Raw genomic sequence first — 13406 nt, forward strand, 5'->3', positions numbered from 1 at the left:
TGCTGCTTCATATTTTTTTGGAACCTGTGATACTTTTTTCAGGATTCTTTGATGAATAAAACGTTAAAAAGAAGAGCATTTATTTAAAATATAAATATTTTCTAACAATATACACTACCGTTCAAAAGTTTGGGTTCAGTAAATTTTTATTCTTTCTTTTTTTTTGAAAGCAATTAAAACTTTTATTCAGCAAGGATGTGTTAAATTTATCAGAAGTGATAGCAAAGATTTATATCTTTAGAAAATATTTAAATTTTAAATAAATGCTCTTCTTTTTAACTTTTTATTCATCAAAGAATCCTGAAAAAAGTATCTCAGTTTCCAAAAAAATATTTGGCAGCACAACTGTTGCCAACATTGACAATTCTAATAATAAATCAGCATATTAGAATGATTTCTGAAGGATCATGTGACACTTTAGACTGGAGTAATGGCTGATGGAAATTTTGCTTTGCATCACAGAAATAAATTATATTTTAAAGTATATTAAAATAGAAACCATTATTTTATATAATAATAACATTTTGCAAGATTACAGTTTTTTTTTTTTTCTGTATTTTTGATCAAATAAATGCATCCTTGATGAGCAGAGGAGACTTCTTTTAAAAACATTAACCTTTGAAAAGTGAAACTGCATTATATATGAAGACTTTAGAGTGTTCAGAAAATATAAATCAAAATGTCTGTGTGTGTGTGTGTGTGTGTGTGTATATATATATATATATATATATATATTTAGCAAAAAAAAATGAAAGTTTTTATTAGTATTTTTTTAACTCGGCATCATTAAATTTGGTGATTTTAGGCCTTATTTGCAAATCAGTAGAGCAGATTTTTTAAAAGATGCAAAGCTGTGTAATTGATAATTAAATATTTAATGTTAACTTGAACTTCATCATGGTTTCATTTTATTCAGCACTGGATCAGTTTGGCGATACTATCCTGTTCACCACGGATGATGACATCCTGGAGGCCATGGCGCAGTATGATGACACGTTTGGGAGTGAGATGGGCGGGCCGGGCGTGGAGGAAGAGGAGCTGCAGCGGCCGCGGACGGCTGACGGTGAAGGAGAGGAGAGGCCGTTCACACAGGCTGGGTTCAGGAAGGAGGACACGCACACCCGCGTATGTGATGCTGCTTTTAAAGCACTCATATTGTAGATATTTTGGGCTTAATGTAAAAGTGAGATTTTTTTATTAAAGAAATTTTGAGGATGCATTAAATTGATCAAAAGTGACAGTAAAGACGTTTATAATATTCCAAAAGATTATATTTCAAGTAAATGCTGTTCTTTTGAACTTTCTATTCATCAAAGAATCCTGAAAAAACATTTCCACAAAACATTAAGCAGCAAAAACTGTTTTTAACATTGATAATAACCAGAAATGTTTCTTGAGCAGCAAATCAGCATATTAGAATGATTTCTGAAGATCATGTGACACTGAAGACTGGAGTAATGATGCTGTTGTGTTTGTGTTTTATGAAACCATATACTTGACATTATGAATGAAGAAAATAAAATGTTGTATAAAAAAATAAATATTGTTATAAATATATAAATGAGCCCTATGTAAAAATCTGCTCTTGTTTTTATGCATTATTGAGGTCAAACAATATGTGAATATGAATCATGGGATGTGTTTTGCTTCAGATGGATCTGGACCACATCTCTGCAGCTGAACTGTGTGCTGATACTGGAGAGGAAACAACAGGACTTTATACTGGCAGTAGTGAGTATCAATAAATTACAAAACTAAGTAGGTGTGTGTATATGTATGTATATATATATATATATATATATGTATATATAATTAATTAATTATATACTTATATTTTTTTAAATATATAAATATATTAAATATATTCATCATGTAAATAGCAATTTAATTAAAAAAAGCACAAAATGCCGTTTCATGTCTCTTGGTAATATTTCATGTATTTTCTGTAAAGCTGCTTTGGAATGATGTGTAATGTAAAAAGTGCTGCACAAATAAACATAAATCGAATTGAATATTTGAACTGTTTCTCTCTAGTTCTGCAGCTGAATCTGCTGTCATCGTGGGGTGACCCTCACTATGTGGGTTTGACGGGGTTCGAGGTCGTTGGTAAGGGCGGGGAGAGTATTCCTGTTGATGTCTCTATGGCAACAGCGTCACCCCGTGACCTCAACGACCTCCCTGAGAACAGCAACGACCTTCGAACTCTGGACAAGTCAGTGAAAGATACGTTCTGTATATGAGAATTGAGATGGAGCTGGTTTTGGGGTTTCTAAATCCTGTTTTCTTCCTCTTTCAGGTTGTTTGATGGGATGAACATCACCACAGATGATAAACACATGTGGCTGATTCCCTTCACGTCCGGTTCTGATCACACACTCGCTGTACGGTTCGGCCAGCCACAGACGATCGCCGGATTCAGAATATGGAACTACAACAAATCGCCTGAAGACTCTTACAGAGGGGTGAGAGCGAAATCTGGGCTCTGGTTTTCTGGAATGGATCTTTTCAATTCAACAGGTGTTCACTAGTGTTTTTCAGCACACACACCTCACCTCATGTGCCGTGTGTTTCCTCCAGTTGAAGGTTGTGCATGTGTTCCTGGACAGCGTGTGTATTTCTCCAATCGGGGGGTTTCTCATTCGCAAGGGTCCGGGGAATTGCCACTTTGACTTCGCACAGGAGATTCTGTTCATAGACTACCTACAGTCCAACACGAGCACTGCCGCCCATAACAGATCACTCACTACGACCAGCAAAAACACAGAGGACGCGCACGCTCACTGGTACAGCACCCTCTTGATATTATTACAGTCATCAACCTTGACTCCACATACTTTCTCTCGTCTTGAGGGATGAAGTAGTTTGTGTGTGTTTTCAGGGGTGGAAACCGGAGAGATGAGTTGGCCAGTATGGACTATGAGGCTCCATTGATGCCATGCGGATGTATCCTCACATTTTTGCTTACTATATGGTTCATTACAAATATCAATTTCTTACATTGTGTGTCCTGACGATACAGTCTTTAAATATTCAATTCAGTTCAATTCAATTCAAGTTTATTTGTACAGCGTTGTTTCAGGGTTGGCATCATCTGAGGTCCTGTGAGTAAATGTATTGTCAGATTTCAGTTATCTATTAAAATAGATTATTTTATCCATTTAAATAGCTTAAAAACTGCCTGTATGTATCATTTTTAGCCTTTATTAGATAAAATAATCTACTTCGTTAGATAATTCCCTGTGAGATCAGACAAATAAGACATATTTATGTGTGTGTGTGTGTCTGTGTGTGTATTTCATTCATTCTTTCTTTCATTTATTTATTTCAAAATAATCAATTACATTTTTTTATTATCTTACTATAGATAGAGGATAGATTAAAAAAATCTAAATTATTTAAAATAAATTTTTATGATACAGATAAAAAATAAAGATGATTAAAATTGATTATTTCAAATAAATATTCATGATTTATTTTAGAAATTATTAGTGCTGTCAAACGATTAATCGCGATTAATCGCATCCAAAATAAACGTTTTTGTTTACATAATATATGTGTGTACTGTGTATATTTATTATCTACATATAAATACACACACATGTATGTATATATTTAAGAAAAATGTTACGTTTATATATTAAATGTATTTATATATGATATAAATTATATTAATATAAATATATACATGTAAATACAGGTAAATATTTTCAAAATATATGCTGTATATGTGTGTATTTATATATAGATAATAAATATACACTACACACATATATTATGTAAACAAAAACTTTTATTTTGGATGCAATTAATCACGATTAATCGTTTGACAGCACTAGAAATTATACATAAATAAAATATTACAAATAATGAAAAATAAATATAAAAATTTTAAATAATATAACAATTATAATATACTTGAATTACTTTTTGCCATAATTGCCAATGTATAGCTGATACATTTTATCAAACATTGGCAAGTATGTAACAATTCAGCAAAGCATTACAAAAGTTCCATTCTTTCATTGATCCACGAATTGTGATCATTTCGGTGTGTGTTTGAGATCTCCTGAGTTTTTCCTTGACTGATTTTGTGTCAGTTATCTTCCAGCTGCAGTTGTTGACAACGTGGGGTGACCCGTACTACATCGGCCTTAATGGACTGGAGTTCTATGACCAGAATGACCAGAAGATCCCGCTCAGTGACAACAGTATCCTTATGAGCACACGCACACAGAGCGATCAATCAAGGATCCACACACACAGCACTCAACAAGACTGAGACACTTTACAGCTCAAAGCATTTTCTTTCATTTGTCACACAGACATCGCTGCGTTCCCTGACAGCGTGAATGTGTTAGATAACGTGTGTGGTGACGTCCGCACACCTGATAAACTGATAGATGGGGTCAATAACACACATGACGGGCAACACATGTGGATTGCACCGGTGCTGCCTGGGCTGGTGAGGACAAACTGTGTGTGTGATTGTGTGACCGTGGGTTTATCAGCTAAGCTCCACCCACTGATTACTGTTGTAACTCCAAACAAGCTTTACAGAAGAAAATCCCATAGGAATCATCAGGACGTTTCCATAAACAGTGTGATTTTCAATAAAACGTGCTCCTCAAGTGGTCAGAATTTGATCTTATTGTTGCATCTTTTCCAGGTGAACCGTGTCTATGTCATCTTTGACCAGCCAATGACAGTCTCCATGATTAAATTGTGGAACTATTCCAAAACACCTCAGCGAGGAGTCAAGGAATTTGGGGTAAAACACACACATGCACACAAATTAGTGTGCCATTTAAATATTTTACTACAAAATGCTTGTAATATGCACTTCCATTCAAAGGTTTGGGATCGGTTTTAAGTTTTAAGGTTTTTGAAAGACTCTTCTGCTCACCAAGCCTGCATTTATTTGATCAATAGTACATTAAAAACAGAAATATTGTGAAATATTTTTACAATTGAAAATAACTGTTTTCCGTTTGAATATATTGTAAAATATAATTTATTTCTGTGATCAAAACTGAATTTTCAGCATCATTACTCCAGTCTTCAGTGTCACATGATCTTCAGAAATCATTCTAATATGCTGATTTGCTGCTCAAGAAACATTTCTGATTATTATCAATGTTGAAAACAGGATTATTTGAATAACTTTTAAAAGAACAGCATTTATTTGAAATAACAAATTGTTGTATCCTTATAAATGTCTTTACTGTCACTTTTGATCTCTTTAATGCATCCTTGCTAAATAAAAGTATCTAAGATCATCACACAGAATTATGTGGTATGCTTGTCAAATGTAAGAAGTCAGTGTTTCATTCTCCTGTCTTTCTGTATCGGATGACCTGTGTGTTTGTGTGTTTAGCTCCTAGTCGATGACCTGTTAGTGTATAACGGGATTTTAGAGTGTGTGAAGAACATTTCGCGGGGAATTCTGCCAACCCTGGATCCTGTTGTTCCTTACCACACCATACAGTTCACAGACAACACGCAAATCACACACCGGGAGAAGAGCACTATTATCAGGTACACACACTGCATTTGATATTTCTGTGGTGCTTTTTTGTTTAAAGCAATTTGAGCAACTTTTTTTTTCAGAAATGTGGGTTTTTCTATTGCATCAGGCAGGAAAAAAACTTTTTTGTAAGCTCTATTTTTAAGATAAATTAAACACCCACATAAATGCATTAAACACACACGCAGCTGAATGTGAGCACTCAATGCCAAACTCAGACAAAACACACACGCACAACTGCTGTTGACTGACTCATTGTTTGGCCTGATCGCTCTCTCTTACGCCCTGGGCGTGATGCTAAACAGACCAGACGATGACTTGAGAAACAGGTAGGTGTGTGTGTGTGTGTGTGTGTGTGTGTGTGTGGGTGTGTGTGTGTGTGTGTGTGTGTGTGTGTGTGGGTGTGTGTGTGTGTGTGTGTGTGTGTGTGTGTGGGTGTGTGTGTGTGTGTGTGTGTGTGTGTGTGTGGGTGTGTGTGTGTGTGTGTGTGTGTGTGTGTGTGGGTGTGTGTGTGTGTGTGTGTGTGTGTGTGTGTGGGTGTGTGTGTGTGTGTGTGTGTGTGTGTGTGTGGGTGTGTGTGTGTGTGTGTGTGTGTGTGTGTGTGGGTGTGTGTGTGTGTGTGTGTGTGTGTGTGTGTGTTTAATGAGCTGTATGAGAAGCTATGATCACTCTTATCTTCATCCATCTAGCCTACGGTTCACATTCAGGCTGCATTTTTGCCCCATGATGCATTTTTGTTCATGTAAGCAGGTGTCAGTGAAACTCATTGAGGAAATGTCTGTCGTTAAAGCAACCATGTGGAGGACCAGGATGTGAAATTGACCAATGAGAATCAAATCATTCACCAGCACAAGAAGAAACAGACAGCTGACCCAGGTGCTCACAAGCATCACACACGTTTAATTAGCTTAATTAGTTGTTTTATGTGAAGCTAATATAAGCACTACCTTCTAAGCCTACCACAGAAAACTTGCCTGTTTACAAATTAAAAACAATGTTTTATTTTCAGCTCTGCGGCCCAAAACCTGCATGACGGACGTACGGAAACACGGAAAGCAGCGATACTGAGAGAAGACGGCAGGGTTCAGGGATTTTGAAAGCAGGTTTTTTTTTTTTTCTTTTTCCCCTTTGGGAATATTTGGAAAACTCAGTAACCTCAACACACACACACACACACTCAAACTGTATGATAAAGCTGTGTATTTGTTTTTGCTATGAGGTTGTTGTATTATATATTTTACGTTTTTTTTTAAGTAAGTGTCCTTTGACCATGTCATGTGATTCTGGATGGAAGTTAATGCACACCAGTACATTTCTTTTTTCATGTCAGATTCACTTGTGATAATCAGAATTTGTAGCTTGTATGTCCTACAGCCATATTTAAACAGTCTAATTGTCGAATATATTGGTAACATTAAGTGTTTACAATATTTCAGATTTACACAGTTTCTAAGTCTTTCACAGTTCTTTCAAAACACTTTTACAAATATTATGCGCAAACTGCCAGTTTACCTCATATTAAAGCCACTGTAATTATTATTAAATATCACCTATCTCTATTGATTGTCACTATTTTTATTTGAGTATGCAATTTTATATGCAATTTTACCTTGAAAGAAAACTTCTTAGAAATGGTCATTATTATAATGGGGTTCAATGCTACTAGTGTTGCAGAAATCATTTACAGCAGCATAAACTGAGATTGAGGTTTGTATTATCATCATAGCTACAGATTTGATTGCTGACTAATCCTAATCCTTGAGCAAACTGGACCTTCAGTGGTGATTTTTTATTTTTTTTCAGTTTTCATCAAGAGCTTAATTCTAATAGCTCTAGCGGTTGCTGTGATTTGTTGATCATAATAAGAGTGATCTTGTTGTGACATTCAGTCTCAAAGTATTTACAAGTAAAGTTGAAAAATTTTTGGATTTACGACTTGCAATGTAAAGCCTAAAAATTAAAATTTGCTGAAAATGTACTCACTTTCAGTCCATCCAAGATGTAGATGAGTTTGTTTCTTTATGAGAACAGATTTAGAGAAATGTAGCATTCCATCACTTGCTCAGCAATGGATCCTCTGCAGTGAATGGGTGCCGTCAGAATGAGAGTCCAAACAGCTGATAAAAACATCACAATAACCCACAGCACTCCAGTCCATCAGTTAACATCTGGAGAAGTGAAAAGCTGCGTGTTTGTAAGAAACAAAACCTAAAATAATATTTGCTTTCTCCAGTGAAAAAGTAATTTCTGGAATCAGGAGAGAAACTTTTTGACTGGAGGAAGCGGGATTATAGACTTATTAGCATTATTATGGATGATGTATTTTGGCCAGATGAGACGGTTTAAAGTTACGTCTTAATGGATTTGTTTCTTACAAACATGCAGCTTTTGGTTTCACAAGTATTGCTTCTGGATTATTGTGATGTTTTTATCAGCTGTTTGGACTCTCATTCTGACGGCACCCATTCACTGGTGGGCAAGTGATGGAATGTTAAATTCCTCCAAATTTGTTCTACATCTTGGATGCCCTGAGGGTGAACACATTTTCAGCAAATTTTTATTTTTGGAGAACTATTCCTTTAAAAGGGAGAAGATCGTCTGACCAACATGTTAAATGTTCTGCTCGTGGTTATCTAGTTTACTTGCCACTAAATGCCTTAAAAACTCTCAAAACTTTTTGAACTTTACCAAACCCACTGCTTTAGTTCTAAGTTTTTGTTCTCATAAGTTCTCAACCTGGTACCTTGTAAAGACAATTTTGTATGCAGGTGAACTTATGCACTGTGTTTTTCTGTACAACCCAGCCATTACGACTGTAACAGCCAATTTTCTGCTAAAACCTTTTGGTTTTGTGTAATATGCATTGGATGCCAAACCAAAATTACTGTTGTTGTTGACAGAGACTCCATGAAGCACGCCACAAAAGAATCGCATTTCAAAGCCTGAGATATTTTAATGCAGAATCTGCAATACTTTCATTTAAATAAGGAATGACATTAACAATCTATCTCATCCTCCAGCCTGACAGAAGCATTTTTGGACAAACATTGATAAAGCCCTGCTCGGCTGGGGTGAGACGACACCACAGACAGATGCATTTCGGTTCCCCTGATGCAGTGCTTTGGAGAATGTGCCATCTTCAGAGCTTTCCCGGAAATGTTCCATCTTCCCTCTGGCTGTCCCATTTCTCGATCTGAGCAAAACACCAAAATGTTGAGAGTAAATGATCTTTATGCACAATTCTGGTGCTTACGTCGATATAGGGGATGAAGGAATATTTACCCAGGAAAGAGGACAGAGAGGTTTGTAGACCCTCTTGTACCAGTCACATGGAGCTGTGTCGACACCTTTGGCATCCAGAGATTTTTGGCAGCGATAATAATCTGTACATAAAATAAATAGATTCTCATAGATTACTATGTTTTTTGGACATGGTACCATAGTATTTCTAAAATAAAATAAAAAAATTAATAATAAAAAATATAATAAAAAAATAATTTAGGAGGAAAATATTTATTAATAGAAAAATAATAGAAACATTTTCTTGCATTTTTTTTTATTTTAGGGTGAAAATGTACTGTTTTTACTATGTATATAATTTATTTTTAACATATTTGGGGTAACATGTTTCTGAAAGTCTCACCAAGGCTGCATTATTTGATTAAAAATACTAAATTTGAATAAATAAAAAATAATGAAGTAAAGTATTTTCAGGATTATTTGATGAACCGAACGTTCAAAGTATAAGGATTTGAAATAGAAGTCATTTGTAACATTATAAATGTCTTTACTGTCACTTGTGATCAATTTAATGCGTTCTTACTAGGGCTGTAAAATCGATTAATCATGATTAATCGCATCCAAAATAAAAGATTGTGTTTGCATAATATGTGTGTATTGTGTATATTTATATGTATATGTATATATAAATACACACAAATACACACACACACACACATATATATTTTTTTAATATATACATAAAAATAAATAAACATATATTATGTAAATAAAACTTTTATTTTGGATGTGATTCATCGATTTAACAACCCTAGTTCTTACTGAATAAAAATTTATTTAAAAAAAAAAAAATCTTGCTGACCCCAAACTTTCAAACAATAGTGTAGGCTTACATTCATACTGAATTGTATTAATCAAAATTAAACCAAAAGTGGTTAGCATGTGCGCTTATTTCTGCCACGGAATTAAAAAAAATAGTTGCGATTCAGAATTGCGAGGGGGAAAAAAGAATTTTGTGAGATAAACAAAGAATTGTGAGGGGGGGAAAAAACAAGATTTGCAATTACCGTTTTTGCTGTATTGAACGAATAAGCTTCCATGTTGCAAGTTCAATAGCGAACCAAAACATCGCGGTTGTCTAAGCAGGTGACCATAGCAACAGTAAACGGTGTATTCAAAAAATTGTTAAAAAACGTTTCTAAAAAGACAATTCAAATTACTGACATTAATTCCTTTAAAATGTCGACCCACCTGACTGTCGTACAATAGCTATGTTTCCATTACCCTATTTTAATGCGCATTTTGAAGTATCGCATGAGAAACGATGGAAATGCCGAATTTCTAATAAAAATCCCTTAATTCGCAAAAAATGTTTACGCTCGCTTGAGGTGGTTTTTGACTTGTGCGAAAAAGGATTGATGCGAATAATGGGAGATAGAAATGCATTTTGCGAATAAATTCCTGGTTGCCGTGATTTTGCCAAGTAAGGCATGTTCCTGGATCAACATTACTGTCCAAAAATATAGATTTAACCCAATCGCTACCCATAATTTATTCCTCAAATCAGTGTGAAATGATCAGTGTTGGGGAAAGTTACTTTTAAAAGTAATGCATTACAATATTGCGTTACGCCCTAAAAAATTAACTAATTACGTTACTTAGTTACTTTTTATGGAAAGTAATGCGTTACATTACTTTTGCATTACTTTCGCGTTATTTTTTAAATATGAGCAGGGCTTTTTGCTATTTATAGCAAATGTAAAAGCCCTTTCACACCAAAAAGTGTAATGAATAAACCTCAGGTTGAAGCAAAAGTAAATTCACGTCTGTACAGTAGAACGCAGGCTCACCTAAATTCCTCCAAGCGCATCAAAAAAGTAATGCGACTTTGCGCTATGGGCCGGCAAAACCTGACTAACCAGCGGACCGATCTCATTCCACAGCATTGCGTTCCCAAACAGCAGCATCCACCTCCGAAAGCAATGAGCGCGTTCATTGTGTTTCGTCTACTCGCTCTGAGGCGCAAGTAATTTATTATATATGAAAATGATTATATTCTCCTACTTTTCCTAGTGATTTAATAGTGTCAGTTTATCAGGAAACGATGCAAATGTTTTAAACGATATTCCAGTTTTGCGCATAAGTTAAATTCGCAACTTTGGATAGAAACCCGGCTAATGATTATTGCACCACCACAGGACTTTCTGCAGTGGATTACACGCACTTGGATACTCATAATTTGTCCTTTAGTTTAAATGACTCACCCAGGTAGTTCTGCCAGCAGTTTCTCGTCTGGTTCTGGTTCGGGAAGCGGGCATCGAACGGCGCCGTGCGGTACTGCTCCAGCTTCTGCTGAATGTCCTCGGCCATGAGTCGCGCGGGTCCCTTTAAGACACATGCAGATTGAGATAACTGCATTCTCTTGAAAAATAACCCCCATATTCGGCATACCACCCTCCTATAAGTATCTCGACACTAAACGATCTTAAATAAATGCATCTATCATTTTCACTAATAGATAATTGATTTGCAGCACGCTGCGCAATACCAAGAGATATTTCAGAAAAATGCCTAATATATATGTCCATAACTCTACCTTATACGCATCAGAGTGCGCTTCATTTCATCATGAATGAATACATAAATATATAACATGGGTTACTAGACTAATGTATTTATATTTGCTCTATATGATAGGCTACATATAGAGGAAAGGCCGTGCGCGCTGAGGAATAAAACGATATACATTCATTTCATTAAGATTACAATAGCGCATCTATCAAGGTGTTATGTTTCATATATTAGTCCATTAATACGGTTATTCGTTTTGTATTTCAAATAGATCCAAAATAGTAGATGCCTTCGGCATTGAGATCATGTTACACACTTTCGCTTTTACTATGAGAATCAGTATCCGATTTCACAGAATAATACATGTATTTCAATAGAACGCGTTAAATTACCACAGGCAATGAAAACATTATTGTGCAATTATGTGTTTTACCTGTCCGAGGCGGCTGGCTGTTCAAAGTGACTTTTGTTCAGTGACAGACAATCCTCATTCACTAGCTGTGTGTGATAGTAAGTGCACTTGAGCGCTGGCGTGCAGTCTGTTACGCACGGTATGGCAGACTCGGGTCACATTGAAACGACTGAGATGCGATATAGGATGCGATGCGCTTCACAAGACAAACACCAGGCGCCAGCTCATGTGCATATATACATAAATATAGCAAATACATAACCTAATAATGTATTTATTGTATGTGAACTGGCGTGCAGTCTGTTACGCACGGTATGGCGGACTCTGGTAACATTGAAACGACTGAGATGCGATGCGCTTCACAAGACAAACACCAGGCGCCAGCTCATGTGCATATATACATAAATATAGCAAATACATAACCTAATAATGTATTTATTGTATGTGAATTCGTGTAACCTTCAGAAAAGCAAATCGTGTCATATCCGCAAAGAGCACGTGCACAACAGCAGGTTCAGATTTAACCGGTGGATTGATAAACAACTGGAGAAATGTTTATGTTGCATGCTTATTCTAAAGATCTACATCTTACTGTGGGTTTTATTTTGGCATCTTGTTTGCCTAAACATATTGATTGAAATATTATTTTTTACAAGTTCTCAGAATGTTCAGGCAAGGTTCTCTCAAAGTTATGAACAAATTCTTTTAGTAACATGAATAGAACATTCGTTATCTCAAAACGTTAGAACCAAGACGCTATTTAAACATCGTTTATGGAACTTTTTTTTTTCTGAATTCCGATTTTTAAATGTTATTGCTTGTTTTAGAACGTTCAGAAATAATGATAAAGGAGTCGCGTGTGCTTAGAGTCCATGAATAGCTATAAGTACCACATACAGGGCCTTTTCTAGGAATTCTAGGGCCCCTGACTGGTGCTCTCTGCCTCTTAACTGTATAAATAAAATGGAAAGATTGTTGTGGGCATATGAGCCTGCGGACGCTTTGCATCATTCCCACCTTTAACCTCGCCAGCTAATGCCCTCGTGCTGTGATAAATGGAAAGTATTTTGAATGTGAAGTGTTTTGGCATGCAGCTCATGGCAACACCAGAATGATGACCATATTCATAAAATGGTGGAGAGTTTGCATTACAAGTTAGTGAAAGGCACTAGTTCAAGAATACTTCGGAACATGTCTAGTACTAGTATAGCATGTCGTTACTGTGATAACATGTCAGTAGCATGTTTGTTGTGTTTGGGTGCACCACGGAGTTTTCCGTTCTCACATTCACCAGGAGATGCGTTTAACAGACTGATGCTAATTAGACTGAATTAAACGTCGCCATAAACGAGCATCAGCGAACGTGCGAATAAAAACCTTTTATTTTTTTGCATTGACTGTCTCTGTGGTCCAGTAAACCGACATGAACCTACTGTACGTGCACGTGACAGTGACCGGAATCTGACACCAGAGCTCGCGACTGGCGCTATGAATATTAAGTTGGTATAATAAATAATCATAATAAATATTCATGAGCTAAGTGTAACCCTAAAATGCGTCTTAGATAAACATGAAATAAGAAGACAAGAAGAAATAACAACTGCATTAAGGACTGAAAAAACAATAGCACTGAAGGCATTCTATTTATTACACAGTGTA

At 35.8% G+C, this 13406-nt stretch overlaps 2 protein-coding genes across 2 annotated transcripts in view; one reads left to right on the forward strand and one right to left on the reverse strand.

The window, feature by feature from the left end:
* The window catches only part of katnip (katanin interacting protein), a 20882-nt gene extending 13812 nt beyond the window's left edge, over positions 1–7070 (forward strand). The window contains exons 13-24 of the mRNA XM_016458686.1: positions 917–1125; positions 1653–1731; positions 2035–2212; positions 2297–2462; positions 2578–2783; positions 2879–2943; positions 4098–4208; positions 4323–4462; positions 4667–4768; positions 5375–5535; positions 6315–6400; positions 6534–7070. Coding sequence (XP_016314172.1) covers positions 917–1125; positions 1653–1731; positions 2035–2212; positions 2297–2462; positions 2578–2783; positions 2879–2943; positions 4098–4208; positions 4323–4462; positions 4667–4768; positions 5375–5535; positions 6315–6400; positions 6534–6592 — 1562 coding nt within the window. The 3' untranslated portion in view covers positions 6593–7070. The remainder of the gene's footprint in view (positions 1–916; positions 1126–1652; positions 1732–2034; positions 2213–2296; positions 2463–2577; positions 2784–2878; positions 2944–4097; positions 4209–4322; positions 4463–4666; positions 4769–5374; positions 5536–6314; positions 6401–6533) is intronic.
* Positions 7071–8459: 1389 nt separating this feature from the next.
* Positions 8460–11901, reverse strand: cox6b1 (cytochrome c oxidase subunit 6B1). Its single transcript, XM_016458748.1, has 4 exons — positions 11769–11901; positions 11029–11149; positions 8807–8907; positions 8460–8717 (listed from the first exon to the last, which is right to left on the reverse strand). The coding sequence occupies exons 2-4, from the start codon at positions 11132–11134 to the stop codon at positions 8664–8666; spliced, it is 261 nt and encodes an 86-aa protein (XP_016314234.1). The 5' UTR covers positions 11135–11149; positions 11769–11901; the 3' UTR covers positions 8460–8663.
* Between the last annotated feature and the right edge of the window lie 1505 nt (positions 11902–13406).

Source organism: Sinocyclocheilus anshuiensis, unplaced genomic scaffold (assembly GCF_001515605.1).
Source record: "Sinocyclocheilus anshuiensis isolate Anshui unplaced genomic scaffold, SAMN03320099.WGS_v1.1 scaffold415, whole genome shotgun sequence".
NCBI classification, from domain to species: Eukaryota; Metazoa; Chordata; class Actinopteri; order Cypriniformes; family Cyprinidae; genus Sinocyclocheilus; species Sinocyclocheilus anshuiensis.

Excerpts from the sequence above, each read along its gene's own strand:
- cox6b1 (XM_016458748.1), bottom strand. The coding sequence starts at position 11,134 with ATGGCCGAGGACATTCAGCAGAAGCTGGAGCAGTACCGCACGGCGCCG. Across the intron at positions 8,908-11,028 it reads CTGCTGGCAGAACTACCTGG|ATTATTATCGCTGCCAAAAA; the intron begins GTGAGTCATTTA and ends TTTTATGTACAG. Across the intron at positions 8,718-8,806 it reads CTCTCTGTCCTCTTTCCTGG|ATCGAGAAATGGGACAGCCA; the intron begins GTAAATATTCCT and ends TGTTTTGCTCAG.